At 43.4% G+C, this 16,151-nt stretch overlaps 1 protein-coding gene across 2 annotated transcripts in view; it reads right to left on the bottom strand.

The window, feature by feature from the left end:
* Positions 1-16,151, bottom strand: part of LOC147356930 (usherin-like) — a 78,834-nt gene that overhangs the window by 16,652 nt on the left and 46,031 nt on the right. The window contains exon 1 of one of the 2 annotated variants that reach the window (XR_015143636.1): positions 3,963-7,325. Coding sequence is in view for 1 of the 2 variants with exons in the window: in XM_086345330.1 (XP_086201456.1) it covers positions 11,706-11,950 (245 nt within the window). In the remaining variant the exon portion in view is untranslated. Of the gene's footprint in view, positions 1-3,962; positions 7,326-11,705; positions 11,951-16,151 lie in introns of those variants that run through there. The other variant, XM_086345330.1, reaches the window with a different exon arrangement.

Below are 16,151 nucleotides of genomic sequence, written 5' to 3'. Positions count from 1 at the left end.
TATACACTAACAGTGAACGATCAGAAAGAGAAATTCAGGAAACAATCCCATTTACCACTGCCTCAAAAGGAATAAAACAACTACGAATAAATTTATCTAAGGAAGCAAGAGACTCATACTCAGAAAACTAAGATTTTGATGAAATCAAAGATGGCACAAAGAGATGGAGAGAGATAGCATAGCATTGGATTAGAAGAATCAATATTATGAAAATGACTATACTTCCCAAAGCAATCTATAGATGCAATGCAATTCCTATCAAATTATCAATGGCATTTTTCACAGAATTAAAACCAAAAGACCCCAAATAGCCAAAGTAACATAAAAAAGAAAAATGGAGTGGGAGAAATCAGGCTACCTGACTTTATACTACAAAACTACAGTAAACAAAACAGTACCGTATTGGAACAAAGAAATTGTATCAATGGTACCGGGTTGAAAGTCCAGAAATAAACCCATGCACCTGCTATCACCTATTCTATGACAAATAAGGCAAGGACATACAACAGAGAAAAGATAATTTCTTCAGTATGTGGTGCTGGAAAAAGTGGACAGCTACAAATAAAAGAATGAAATTAGAATACTTTGTAACATCATACACAACAATAATTCAAAATGGATTAAAAACCCCAATGTAATTCCAGACACTATAAAACTCTTGGAGGAAATATAGGCAGAACATTCTTTGACATAAACTGCAGTAAGATTTTTTCTGATACACCTTCTACAGTAAGGAAAATAAAAATAAAAACAAACAAATGAGACCTAATTAAACATAAAAAGATTTGCACAGCAAAGGAAACCACTGACAAAAAGGCAAACCATAGAATGGGGAAAAAAATATTTGCAAATGATGTGATCTACAGGGGGTTACTTTCCAAAGAGTATAAACAGCTCCTGCAGCTCAATATTGAAAAAAAACAAAAAACAAAAAACAACAATCAGAATATGGGCAGAAGGTCCAAATAGACATTTCTCTACAGAATGTATACAGATGGCCAAAAAACACATGAAAAGATGCTCAATAACACTAATTATTAGAGAAATGTAAATCAAAACTACAATGAGGTGTCACCTCACAGCAGTAAGGATGGCCATCATCAAAAAGTCTATAAACAATAAATGCTTGAGAGGGTGCGGAGAACAGGGAACCCTCCTACACTGTTGGTGGAAATATAAATTGTTAACAGTCACTATCAAGAACAGCATGGAGTTTCCTTAAAAAACTTGAGCTACCATGTAACACAGCATTCCCATACCTGGGCATATATCCAGAAAAATCATACTTGGAAAAGGTACATGTGCCCCAATGTTAACTGCAGCACTATTTACAATAGTGATGACATGGAAGAAACATAAATGTACATTAAAAGATGAGTGGACAAACATGTGGTACATAGTCATAGTGGATTATTACTCAGTCATTAAAGCAGGAAATAATGCCATTTGAAGCAACACTGATGGGCCTAGAAATCAGCATACTAGATGAAGTGAGTCAAACAGAGAAAGACAAATATCATCTGATGTCTCTTACATGTGGAATCTAAACGTGGTATAAACGAACTGACAAAAAAAGAAACAGACTCATAGACTTAGAAAACAAACATATAGTTACAGAGGGGAAGTTATGGGTAAGGGTAAATTAGGAGGTTGTGAATAACATATATACACTACCACATATACAACAGATAATCAACAGGGACCTAATGTATGGCACAGAAAACTCTGCTTAATATTCTGTAATAAGCTATATGGGGAAAGAATTTGAAACAGCATTAACGTACATATATGTCTAGTCAAGGCTATGGTTTTTCCAGTGGTCATGTATGGATGTGAGAGTTGGACTGTGAAGAAGGCTGAGCACCGAAGAATTGATGCTTTTGAACTGTGGTGTTGGAGAAGACTCTTGAGAGGCCCTTGGACTGCAAGGAGATCCAACCAGTCCATTCTGAAGGAGATCGGTCCTGGGATTTCTTTGGAAGGAATGATGCTGAAGCTGAAACTCCAGTACTTTGGCCACTTCATGCAAAGAGTTGACTCATTGGAAAAGACTCTGATGCTGGGATGGATTGGGGCAGGAGGAAAAGGGGACGACAGAGGATGAGATGGCTGGATGGCATCACTGACTCGATGGACGTGAGTCTAAGTGAACTCCGGGAGTTGGTGATGGACAGGGAGGCCTGGCATGCTGCAATTCATGGGGTCGCAAAGAGTCAGACACGACTGAGCTACTGAACTGAACTGAACCATCTCACACTGATCAGAATGGCCATCATTAAAAAGTCTACAAACAACAAATGCAAGAGTGGCTGTACAGAAAAGGGAATCTTCTTGTATTACTTGTGGGAATGTGAACTGGTGCAGCCAACTGTGAAAAAAAAGTATGGAGGGTCCTCAAAAAACTAAAAATAGAGCTACCATATGATCCAGCAATCCCACCCCAGGGCATATATCCAGAAAAAAAAATTAATTCAAAAAGATAAATGTAACCAATGGAAATTTGCTGTATGACTCAGGCAGCTCAAACTGGAGCTCTGTAACAACCTAAAGGGGTGGGAAAAGGTGGGAGGTGGGAGGGAGGTTCATGAGTGAGGGGGCATATGTATACTCATGGCTAATTCATGTTGATGTATGGCAGAAATCAAACCAATATTGTAAAGCAATTATCCTTCAATTAAAAATAAATTTAAAAAATACATGTACCCCAATGTTCACACCAGGACTATTTGCAAAGTCAAGATACGGAAACAACTTAAATGCCCATCAACAGAGCAATGGATAAAGAGGATGTAGTACATATATACAATGGAATATTACTGAGCCACAAAAAAGAATGAAATAATGCCATTTGGAGCAACATGGATGGGCCTAGAGATTATCACACTAAGTGAAGTAAGTCAGAGAGAAAGACAAATACCATACAATATTACTTATGATGGAATCTAAAATACAAAACAAATGAACCCATATTCAACAGAAACAGACTCACAGAGAACACACTTTTGTTTGCCAGTGGGGAGGTAAACGGGGAAGGAATGGATAGGGAGTTTGGGATTAGCAGGTACAAAGAATTTTGCATACAATGAATAAACAAGGTCCTGCTCTAGAGCACAGAGAACCATATTCAATATCCCCAGATAAGCCATAGTGGAAAAGAATATAAAAAAGCATGCATAAATATATATGTATAACTGGATCACTTTGTTGTACAGCAGACATTAACACAACATTGTAAATCAACTCTACTTCAATAAAACAAAACAAGCAGACAAAAACCAAGTTCTTTGTGCTTCTCCCAAGGCAGCATAAGCATATCCAAACATTAATACTATTTGGAGACGCATTTTCAGATATGTACAAAGTTCTACAATATAAAAGATTTGGTGAGCAGAGACTTAGCACCATGCTGACATTTATTAGTAAAGAATGAAAGGATCTTCAAGTCAGTAATTACATTACAGTTATCCTTCAATTTACAAGGGGGATGGGCCTCAGGACCCTGGCCTTGTACTAGAATTGGAGGATGCTCTAGTCCCACAGTCAGCCCTCTGTCTGTGGGTGTGGAACCTGTAGAGACTTGGGCTGACTGTGCAAGTGAAACCTGCACTTAAACTTAGCTGGACTCAATTGATGCTGTGTCATTTTGAAAATGTTAAAAAAAAATTTAGTATTAAACAATATAAACAGTTCTCTCATTCTCTGGCACTACTGACCCATTTACCTCTGTTCAGGATGGAGCTTTAAATTCTTTTTGTCTCTGACCTCAAAGAGTACCTTAGCTGTTCAGAGGACAGAAGTGCCTGGGACAGGATTACAGCAGAACTGAGACCACAGCTTGTCACATGATGAGGGTGTGTGGGTGTGTGTGTGTGTTGCATTGAGAACCCAGTACTCAAGTGAAAAGCAAATCAGTCAGTGAAGCTGAGCAGGTGAATGCAGCCCGCTCCTGTTCAGATTCTTACCTGCAGATTCTGGAGCCCATGGACATCTATTTCAGCTCTTGGTTCTGCTCTCCTAATGCAAAGTGTCTTCTCTTTAGTTTGAATAACGTTTGCTAATGTTCATCCAAGTCTCCAACTTGATGAGAATAGTTTCAATAAGGTCTGAGAACAGCAGGCTTGCAAGGATCTTTTGTCCACTGGGTAGAATTAAACTGTGATTCAATGGGGTTTGGACAAATGTTGCCGGCACTCTCTTCTGTGAACCCTCCAGAACCTGAAAATAGCACCCTCCCTGCCTACTACGAGCCACTTCTCTGGGCCCATAGCCCCCGGCCTCCTATTCCTTCCCTTCCTCACTCCATCTAGGACCCTCAGCAGAAGTGAATTGTGGGCGAGGCAGGGGCGGGGTGCCCTGCTGTACTCAGATGTTCTCAGGAACAGAGGAGGAGGGGTTTGAATTTGTCAGCTTCTCCCAGCTGAAGCCTGTCTGGCCCCACGTGTAGCTTGGCCTGGGTCTTGTTGGGCTCATAAGTAGTTTCACCTGTTTTATTTTTAAATTTGATTGTATTAAAGTAAGCGATCTAACTTCTCAACAACACTGCATTGCTCTTTGTAGGAGCATGTGGTGGGGAAGGCAATGGCACCCCACTCCAGTACTTTTGCCTGGAAAATCCTATGGACAGAGGAGCCTGGTAGACTGCAGTCCATAGGGTCAGGTTGCTAGAGTCGGACACGACTGAGCGACTTCACTTTGAATTTTCACTTTCATGCATTGGAGAAGGAAATGGCAACCCACTCCAGGGTTCTTGCCTGGAGAATCCCAGGGACGGGGAAGCCTGGTGGGCTGCCGTCTATCGGGTCACACAGAGTCGGACATGACTGAAGCGACTTAGCAGCAGCAGCAACAGCAGCAGGAGCATGTGGTAGAGCAGAGTTCTAGAACTGTGTCATTCATCTCGGAAACTTTCCACCTGATCATAGCAACTGCCCATTCCCCTCTCCCCCAGCCCCTGGCAATACCACTCTGGGCTTTGCTTCCCTGACTTTGACTATGTAAATACCTCACATAAATGGAATTGCAGTCACCTCCCTGTGCAGGTTCTACTGGCTATGGGACTGTATACACAGCTCACAGCAACTAAATCATCTTTTCATTCATCGAGGGCTGTCCTCAAACTTCCCTGAGCTCAGACCTCCCAAGGCTGCTGGAAATGGCAGATTCTCCGGTTTCCTCCTCAGACTCAGGACTGCCTCCCAGGTGACGCTGATACCAATATTTAGGAACCTCACTTGGACAAAACCATGATTAACAAGACTCAGGAAAACCCCATGCAAAGGAACCATCCCGATATTAACTTGCCCACAGAAATGACCTGCTTGCTTCTTGATCACTAACTCAACCCAAGAGGCAAAACTAGATTCCTCCTCAGGACAGGCTACCAGGCAGAGGGGCCTGTCTGGAGGGATGGGTTGAGGGACAGAAATGATCCCTGACCCAGTTCTGGATGCTACTGGTCTGTGGGTTTGTCTCCTGTAACTCACGTCATGTCATAGAGATGTACCTGAGCAACCACCCCATTCACCTTCTCCACACACTCAATGGGTCCCAGGGGTGATTTGAGTCATCTCCCAGGTCAGCTAAACAGACCTTTCCAGCCTTCCTGGTTCCTCTCTCCATCAGTGCAGAGAACGTCATTGTCCAACAAGGGAAAACTGTGCAGTGTCAGCCCCTCAAGGAGAGTCTCCTCAGGACTCTCCCCTGAACAGAAGCATATGGCCCTGGGCTTGAACTGATCACTCAGCAGCCATACATTCAGCAGCTGGCCCGCACGAGGACCCAGATGCTGAAGGAGGAGGGAGGCTTGGAGGAGGAGCCAGGAGAGAGGATCCAGTTGTCGAGTGAGCCAAGGGCCAGGAGATAGAGAGCATCTTTCTTGCTTTCCCACCACCCAGTCACTGTCCCCTGGCTGCTTCCTGCACCAGCCGCAGTCCACGGGTCTCTGAGAGACTGTGGCTCTCTTGTGCCCTCAAGGCTTCTGCTACTTGGCTGTGATCTCACTTCCTCGGGACTTTTTCGTCTGCTCATTGCTCTGTCTTTGAAAAGTGAACAGGTCTGGAAGGTGGGCAGTGCTATCATTCCTTCATTTCTATGTTATGAAGTCTTGAAACTTAAGCACTTTGACCAGGTTTCTGTGCTTAAATTGGATGATGCTGTGATAACTAATTTATAAAGAGAAATACATATTTGATCTTTGTCTAGATTCTGGCACTGGACTTCTCAAATCATTTGTTGTTCAGTTGCTAAGTCTTGTGCAACTCTTTGTGACCCCATGAACTGCAGCATGCCAGGCTTCCCTGTTCTTCATTATCTCCCAGGGCTTGCTAAAACTCATGTCCACTTAGTCGGTAATTCCATCCAAACATCTCATCCTCTGTTGCCCTTTTCTCTTCCTGCTCTCAATCTTTCCCAGCACCAAGGTCTTTTCCCATGAGTTGGCTCTTTGCATCAGGTGGCCGAAGTATTGGAGCTTCAGCTTCAGCATCAGTCCTTCCAATGAACACCCAGGACTGATTTCCTTTAGGATTGACTGGTGGGATCTCCTCGCAGTCCGAGGGACTCTCAAGAGTCTTCTCCAGCACCACAGTTCAAAGGTGCTCAGCCTTCTTTATGGTCCAACTCTCACATCCATATATGACTACTGGAAAAAACATAGCTTGTACTATACAGACCTTTTTTGGCAAAGTAATGTCTCTGCTTTTTAATATACTATCTAGGTTTGTCATAGCTTTTCTCCCAAGGAGAAGTATCTTTTAATTTCATAGCTGCAGTCAACATCCACAGTAATTCTGGAGCTCAATAAAATAAAATAAAATCTGCCACTGTTTCCATTTTCCCCCATCTATTTGCCATGAAGTGATGGGACTGGATGCCATGATCTTCATTTCTTGAATGTTGAGTTTTAAGCCAGCTTTCTCACTCTCCTCTTTCCCCTTAAACAAGAAGCTCTTTAGTTCCTCTTCACTTTCTGCCATTAGGGTTGTTTCATCTGCATATCTGAGGTTGCTGATATTTCTCCCAGCAATCTTGATTCCAGCTTGTGATTCATCCAGCCCAGCATTTCACATGATGTACTCCGCATATAAGTTAAATAAGCAGGGTGACAATATACAGCCTTGATGTACTCCTTTCTCAATTTGGAATGTCTTTTGTTCCATGTCTGGTTCTAATTGTTGCTTCTTGACTTGCATACAGATTTCTCAGGAGGCAGGTAAGGTGCTTCAGTGTTCCCATCTCTTGAAGAATTTTCCACAGTTTGCTGTGATCCACACAGTCAAAGGCCAGTGTAGTCAATGAAGTGTAGTGTAGTCAATGAAGCCCATGTTTTTCTGGAACTCTCTTGCTTTTTCTACGATCCGGCGGATGTTGGCAATTTGATCTCTGGTCCCTCTGCCTTTTCTAAACCCAGCTTGTACGTTTGGAAGTTCTCAGTTCACATACTGTTGAAGCCTAACTTGAAGGATTTTGAGCATTATCTTGCTAGCATGTGAAACGAGTACAACTGTATGGTAGTTTAAACATTTGTTGGCATTGCACTTCTTTGAGATTAGGATGAAGTCTTGGAATGAGAAATACATATTTGATCTTTGTCTGGATTCTGGCACAGGGCTTCTCAAATACTTAGAATTTTCTAAATAATTAGCATGACAAATGTGTCTTTTGTTATGTTAATGAAGTGACTTTTGGTTGCACTTAATTTGGGGGCTGACTGCCAGGGAAACCAACGCCTTGATTAAAGGGTCGGAATTTTCAGTCTCACCCTCTGCTCTCCAGAGAGGAGAGAAGGAATGGGGGTTGAATCAGTCACCAATGGCCAATAACAATCAGTCACGCCTACATAACGAAACCTCCATAACCACCACCCCTGCCCCCAACATGGGGCCCAGATGGCTCCTGAGTTGTTGTGCACATGGAGATTTGGGGAGAGAGGTGCATTTGGGGCATGGATGCCCTGGGTCCTTCCCCTAGACCTTGCCCTCTGCAAGGTCTCTTCCATTAGTTGTTACTGACATATATCCTTTTATAAGAAACTAGTGATCCAGTAAGTAAAATGTTTCTCTGGGTTTTGTGAACTGTCCTAGCAAATTGTTTGAATGCAAACAGTGGGTTGTGAGACATTATTACAAAACTACAGTAATCAAAACAATATGGGATTGGCACAAAAAACATGTGGATCAATGGGACTGAATAAAGAGCCCAGAAATAAATACACACACGTATGGTCAATTAACAAAGGAGACAAGAAAATACAGTGGGGAAGGAGAGTCTCTTCAACAGTGGTGTTGGGAAAGCTGGACAACCACACACATGTCAATGAAATTAGAACACACCCTCATACCATGCACAAAAATATACTCAAAATGGCTTAAAGTCTTAAATACAAGACACGGCACCATCAAACTCTTAGAAGGGAACGCAGATCAAACATTCTCTGACATAAATCGTACTAATGTTTTCTTAGGTCAGTCTCCCAAGGCAATAGAAATAAAAGCCAAAAATCATCAAATGGGGCCTAATCAAACTTACACACTTTTGCACAGCAAAGGAAACCATAAACCAAATGAAAAGGCAACATATGAACTGGGAAAAAATATTTGCAAATATGTAAGCCCAACAAGGGCTTAATTTCCAGAATATATAAATGGTTCATATAACTCAATAAAGAAAAACAACCCATTTAAAAAATGAGCCAAAGACCTAAATAGACATTTCTCCAAAGAAGACACACAGATGGCCAATAAACACATGAAAAGATGCTCAATTGCTAATTATTTGATGAATGCACATCAAAACTACAATGAGATACCACCGCACACTCATCAGAATGGCCAGCAGAAACAAAGTCACAAACAATAAATGCTGGCAGAGAAGGGAACTCTCCTATACACATGGTAGGAGTCTAAATTGGTACAGCCACTATGGAAAACAACATGGAGGTTCCTCAAAAAACTAAAAATACAGTTGTCCTATGATCCAGTGGTCATACCCCTTGGGCATATGTCCAGACAAAACTCTAGTTTGCAAAGATACATGCGGCCACAATGTTCATAACAGCACTATTTACGATACCCAAGATATGGAAACAACTTAAATGTCTATCAACAGATGAATGGATAAAGAAGACGTGTTGTTTTACACAGTGGGATATTTACTCAGCCATAACAAAGAATGAAATAATGCCGTCGGTAGTAACATGGAAGGACCTAGAGATTATCACACAAAGTGAAGTAAGCCAAAGTAAAAGACCAGTGCTGTATGATAATACCTACGGTGGAATCTAGAATATGTCACAAGTGAATTTATCTATGAAACAGAAACAGACCTAAGGGCACAGAGAACAGACTTGCGGTTGCCAAGGGATATGGAGGCGGTAAGGACTGGGAGTTTGGGATTAGTAGATGCAAACTATTGTATACAGGGTGGATAAGTAACTAGGTCCTACTGTACAGCAGGGGAATTATGCTCAATGTCCTTTGATAATGCACAATAGAAAAAAATATGAAAATGAATATATATATATGTGTATGTATAACTGAATCTCTCTGTCCTTCAGCAAAATCAACGCATTATAAATCAACTATATTTTAATAAAATTAAAATAAAAACAAATTCTTCGTGTTTCTCCAAGGACAGCATAATCATAGCCACACATTACTACTATCTGGAGATGCATTTTCATAACATAGAGTTCTGCAATTTAAATTGCAGAACTCAGTTAGTAGAAACTAATTGCTTAGTCCAAAGTGACACTGCATGATTTTTTAGTATTTCAGAGAATGAAAGAATCTGCAAGCCAGTAAATACAATTGTTCCTCCATATCCAAGGGGAACTGGCTCCAGGAACCGCCCCCTCCATGGGTACCAAAATCCAAGAAAGCTCGGATCTTACGGTCAGCCCTGTGTGGGTGTCAGTGTGGAACTTGTAGATATGTAGGGCTGACTGTGGAAGTAAAACCTGAACTTAAACTAGCGGGACAACTCATGCTTTGTGATCTTGAAAATGACAATGAATTGAAAATTTGTTACCATTTGTTAAATTCGTTAACAAATTTAAAAACTGAAGGAGTGGGTCACTGGAACCTCCAATCTGTAGCCAGTAGTCACAACCTGGACTTGTCTGAAGTTGGCAGGAAGGGGACACAGAGCAGGCAAGAGTCTCGTAGGACTGAGACTCTGGTGGGATCTGAGGCTGTTTCTGGGTAGATAGCGACAGAATTGAATTGAACTGGAAGACACCCAGCTGATGTCAGAGAATTTTGTTCTGGTGTGGAAAACCTCCCCTACACACTGGAATTGGTGATCAGAATTTCAGTTACACACGGTGGCCACTAGCTCACACAGAGTCTAGTGCAAACTGGGGGAAGATGAGGCAGATGGGTTTTGGCACACAGTTTGCGGAGCAGACTGGTGCCTGGGGGAGATTAGAAATTACAGCCTTTCCTGGCCCAGGCAGACACAGCCCCACTGCAGAGTGCACCGTGGGGATCAGTCTCCTTTACGCCTTCAATTAGTGCTCTGTGGGGCAATGCCCCGGGTCACCCTCTGTGTTACCTTTAGCCCCGAATCTTTGCCCGACCTCTGTCTTGGCAGTGGGTGGTCTGGAGCCACAAAGAGCCATCCATCCGCCCTGGCGCAGGGTGTTATGGCCAAGGACACACCCAGCACTGCTAGGACTTAAATCCCTCCCCATCTTCCCTTTTATCTCTAATCTTCCAAGTTGCACAGTAACAATAACCTATAAACTCCCCAGCTGATTTCAACATACAACTCTCCTCTGCCATGCCCTGACATAACTACAGAGCAGACATATTCACCCCCAGGGCACATTAGAATCACTTTTGAAGTTTGAAAAAGAATACCAATCCCCAAGTCCCATCCAAGGCCAATGAAATCAGAATTTCTGGGATAAGGCCCAGGCATTGGTATTTTCAGTTTCCTAGATGTCTTAGCCTGCTGCTGTAACAGAACATTATGGACTGGGTGGCCTAGAGACAACACTAATTTACTTCTTAAACTCTGGAGGTTGGGAGGTCCAATATCAAGGTGCCAACAGATTGAATGTGTGATGGGGGCACATTTCCTGGTCCCCACATGGTGGAAGGGACAGGGGAACTCCCTGGGGTCTCTTTTATAAGGGCACTAATCCCAGTCATGAAGCTGCATCCTCACGACCTAATTGCCTCTCAAAGCCCTTCCCCCCCAGATAGCATCACATTTGGGACTAGGGTTTCAACATATGAATTTGGGGGGGACACACCAAGACTCTGTCTCTAGCAGCAGGTGGTTCTATTGTGCAACCAAGGGACCTCCTTGGTGGTCCAATGGCCAAGACTTCACTCTCCCAATGCAGGGGCCCAGGTTCCATCCCTGGTTGGGGAACTAGATCCCATAGGCCGCCACTAAAGATCCCACATGCATTAACAAAGATGGAAGATTCTGAATGTCACAACTAAGACCCAGCACAGCCAAATAAATAAATTAATTAAAAATAAATACACACACACACACACACACACCATGTATATCTAATGAGCAGCCGAAGCTGAGAATGCTATTCAAGGGTTAGCCTCCCTTGGCCCCACATTTAGCCAGACTGAACTGTCATCTAGTCCCTTGTTACTGTGGTTTTGAAAATCTTTCCTTCTAAATCAAAACAAATATTCTGGTCCATTGGGAGAGAAGTGAGGCTGCCTTTACAAACATACCACATGGGTTTCCCCGGGTGGGTAGACATTCAGTGGAGACCTTCGTTTTGGAAGAGGCACTAGGGGAGGCCTCTCTCTGATATATGGTTCTTTGTGGATTTTTCTCTGTAGGATCAGGGACAGGAAAATGGCCAACAAAATCAAGCCCAGCACTGCCATTAACACTATGAACCACAACTCGCTGTAGAACTCCGTGCTTTTGCTTCTCGATCCTTTCTTTTCTCCAGGAGTTGTCAGCACCAGGCCTGCAAAACCCAAGGACAGAAAAGGGAAACGTTATTTCAAAAGGCAAATTTGTGACTTCTTGCTCTGTTGTTTGATAATAAACTAGACAGGAATTTATAGTGTCTGAGCACAATGTAAGGAGACCCTGACAACCCTCAGGAGACTCTGCTGACACTTCTCAGGTTGGAAATGGCAGCTGCCTTGGCACATTCCCTGGAATTACAGTTGGAGGCAGGACGAGGAGATTTTCAAGACGGTTATCAAAGTAACCTTCTGTGGGGCTGCAAAGAATTGGACACAACTGAGCACATGTGCATGCATGCCAAGTAACCCTGGGGAAAGCCTAAGTCACAGCTGTTTGTCCTGGGAGCAAAGTCCTTTCTGGGCTCACGTGAGGGGCTGGAACCAAGACAAATATTGCTACAGACACCTCATCACACAACACACATAGCTGTGTGAATCCAGAGTTCCCTCACTTCCCGTAACTGCCCTGTTCCCGTGAAGTTCTGTGCAAAACAGATACTGAGACAGCAGATCCCATTTTCTGTTGGGTTGTTAATAGCCTGCACTCATTAACATATAGTTTCTTTACTTCTTGTGCTCCGGCCCCTCGGTTAAGCAGCAAAAGCTCTGCATGTCATCATTCAAATGCCCTTGGAGAACTGGAATGGGCCAGGGAGGTAGGAAGGGCTTCCGGGTCCACTTCAGGGCAGGGTAAGGTGGTGGAATCCTGCCATCAGCCTGCTGACCTGGGCAGGAGAGAGTCTAGAGATCATCTCAAGCCTAACCCCTTGCTAGGGCCAGCTTGGAGGCCTCAGGATCTGTGGCAGCTGCCATTAGACTGGCATAAAGCAGAGAGCCAGGGAGCTGCTTTTCTAAAGCCAAGGCTCATGGCACAAACTGAGGAAAATTCTTAAAGAGATGGGAATACCAAACCACCTTGCCTGCCTCCTGAGAAACCTGTACGTAGGTCAAGAATCAACAGTTAGAACTGGACTTGGAACAATGCTATGGTCAAAATTGGGAAAGGAGCATGTCAAGGCTGTGTATTGTCACCCTGCTTATTTAACTTATATGCAGAGTACATCATGTGAAATGCTGGGCTGGATGAAGCTCAAGCTGGAATCAAGATTGCCAGAAGAATATCAATAACCTCAAATATATAGATGATGCCACCCTAATGGCAGAAAGTGAAGAGATACTAAAGAGCCTCTTGATAAAAGTGAAAGAAGAGAATGAAAAAGCTGATTTAAAACTCAACATTCAAGAAACGAAGATCATGGCATCCAGTCCCATCTCTTCATGGCAAGTAGATGGGGAAAAAATAGAAACAGTGACAGACTATTTTCTTGGGCTCCAAAATTACTGCAGATGGTGACTGAAGCCATGAAATTAAAAGACGCTTGCTCCTTGGAAGAAAATCAATGACAAACCTAGACAGCGTATTAAAAAGCAGAGATATCACTTTGCTGACAAACGTTTGTATAGTCCAAGCTATGGTTTTTCAAGTAGTCATGTACGGATGTGAGAGTTAGACCACACAGAAGGCTGAGTGACAAAGAATTGATGCTTTTGAACTGTGGTGTTGGAGAAGACTCTTGAGAGTCCCTTGGACTGAAAGGACATCCAACCAGTCCATTCTGAAGGAGATCAGCCCTGGGATTTCTTTGGAAGGAATGATGCTGAAGCTGAAGCTCCAGTACTTTGGCCACCTCATGTGAAGAGTTGACTCATTGGAAAAGACTCTGATGCTGGGAGGGATTGGGGGCAGGAGGAGAAGGGGACGACAGAGGATGAGATGGCTGGATGGCATCACTGACTCGATGGACTTGAGTCTGAGTGAACTCCGGGAGTTGGTGGTGGACAGGGAGGCCTGGCGTGCTGCGATTTATGGGGTCGCAAATAGTCGGACACGACTGAGGGACTGAACTGAACTGAACTGATGAACAGGGAAGGCTGGTGTTCTGCAGTCCATGGGGTTACAAAGAATCAGACATGACTGTGCGACTGAACAACAACAGTCAAGAGGAAGAAGGACAGACAGACACAGCTGCAAATGCCTGTTCTGTGGATGGCCTTCTGCCTTTTCAGCACCTGAAGGACTGCTTGGGCCTGCTTGGCCCTCACACCCACATTCTCAGGGGAAGTGGATCAAAGGGGAAGTGTTCAGTGCTGGGGTGAGGATGTTTCAAGGAGGGAGAGAGGGTGACTTAAAATTTGAATGCCGTGAGGGATATACTTTGCTAACCCTAGCTCTTTCTGATAGCTCTGTCCTAAAAAAGTCACTGCCTCTCTGGGCCTCATCTCTAAAATGAAATGTTGTTGTCAAAATTCTGATCAAGCTCCAGCAGATTGGAATTCCTCTAATTAGGAACCAATGTGTGTTGTTTGATTAAAAAAACAACTCAACAGTTTTTGCCTAGGCACTGAAGAGCTGCACTTTCTCCATGTGGAGCACAGGACTGTAACTCCAGAAGCGGATCTGACGGTCCCAGTGGACCCCTTGCTCAAGAGGACTCAGGGGGATGTAGGACAGCCTGTCTAGGGGAAGCCTCCAAAGGGAAACAGCTCTCCCACCAGTTGGATGGAAACGAGGTCTGTGTGAATTTCCTGCTTGAAGGTGCCTTCATGCAAGGGAACAGAAACATTTTTAAAGTTATATCATACAAATTAAATGTGACTATGGACAAGACCTCTTGGAATCTTCCATAACTTCACATGGTTTTCGGTTTTCCTCCTTTCAGCAATGGGACCCCAATTTGTATTCACGAACCGAGAGGAGATTTCTCCTTTGTTATGAAGAGCTTGAAAATCCTGACCAGATCGTGTCTCTTCATCCCTGTTTCTCTTTGCAAAGTACCCTTTCATTTTAAGGGACTCCACTCATCAAGTGGGAAATTCATGGTCAGGGTAAGGGATTCCTGGGGGTAAGTCAATTCCCTTTGACTCCAAAGAAAAACCCAACCCAGAGCTGGAGTCAGAGTAAATCCCATCCTGTTAATTGCCTGTCTCTAGGGAAGGCATACGCCCCACTGGCCAGGGAGACTAGACTGGTAAGATCTCATGTGGTTTTACTCATCACATGGTCCTGCTCCCTGTGTCAGTATCACTGGGCAGAACCTGTTTAAAAGAGCAGATTCCTAGGCCCATCTGATTCAAAATCTCCACCAGGGCCCTGGAAAGGATATAATAAATAAAATCAGCAAGATGATTCTTATCTACTCTTAAATTTGAGAACTGCTAAATAAAAATCATGGGACCAGGAGTCTACAGAAAAACCATGTTTAACTTCTCAGTAATGAGCTTGCACAGAAAGTGAAGAAGAACTAAAGAGCCTTTTGATGAAAGTGAAAGAGGAGAGTGAAACAGTTGGCTTAAAGCTCAACATTCAGAAAACTTAGATCATGGCATCTGGCCCCATCACTTCATGGCAAATAGATGGGGAAACAGTGGCTGACTTTATTTTTTGAGGCTCCAAAATCACTGAAGATGGTGAGTGCAGCCATGAAATTAAAAGACGCTTCCTCCTTGGAAGGAAAGTTATGACCAACCTAGACAGCATATTAAAAAGCAGAGATACTACTTTGCCAACAAAGGTCTGTCTAGTCAAGGCTATGGTTTTTCCAGTAGTCATGTATGGATGTAAGAGTTGGACTATACCAGAAAGCTGAGTGCAGAAGAATTGATGTGTTTGAACTATGGTGTTGCAGAAGACTCTTGAGAGTCCCTTGGACTGCAAGGAGATCCAACCAGTCCATCCTAAAGGAGATCAGTCCTGGGTGTTCATTGGAAGGACTGATGTTGAAGCTGAAACTCTAATACTTTGGCCACCTGATGCAAAGAGCTGACTCATTTGAAAAGACCCTGATGCTGGGAAAGATTGAGGGCAGGAGGAGAAGGGGACGACAGAGGATGAGATGGTTGGATGGCATCATTCACTCAATGGACATGAGTTTGGGTGGACTCTGGGAGTTGGTGATGGACAGGGAGGCCTGGTGTGCTGCAATTCATGGGGTCACAAAGAGTTGGACATGACTGAGCGACTGAACTGAATGAGCTTGCAGGGGGCATTCTTGGATAAGTCCCCATGTCCCTCAGGTCTTAATCTTTCCCATTGTGGAAACATTGGGGTTCCTAAAAGAAGACCAAATGAGGTCTGCTCTGTCCCACAGCTGCTATTATGTAAGATGAAATACACTATGCATTAGGTGTTACAAGAGA

Source organism: Bos grunniens, chromosome 16, assembly GCF_055505025.1.
Source record: "Bos grunniens cultivar Pamir isolate PY7600 chromosome 16, Bosgru_T2T1.0, whole genome shotgun sequence".
NCBI classification, from domain to species: domain Eukaryota; kingdom Metazoa; phylum Chordata; class Mammalia; order Artiodactyla; family Bovidae; genus Bos; species Bos grunniens.
This window is presented reverse-complemented; position numbering and strand designations above follow the sequence as displayed.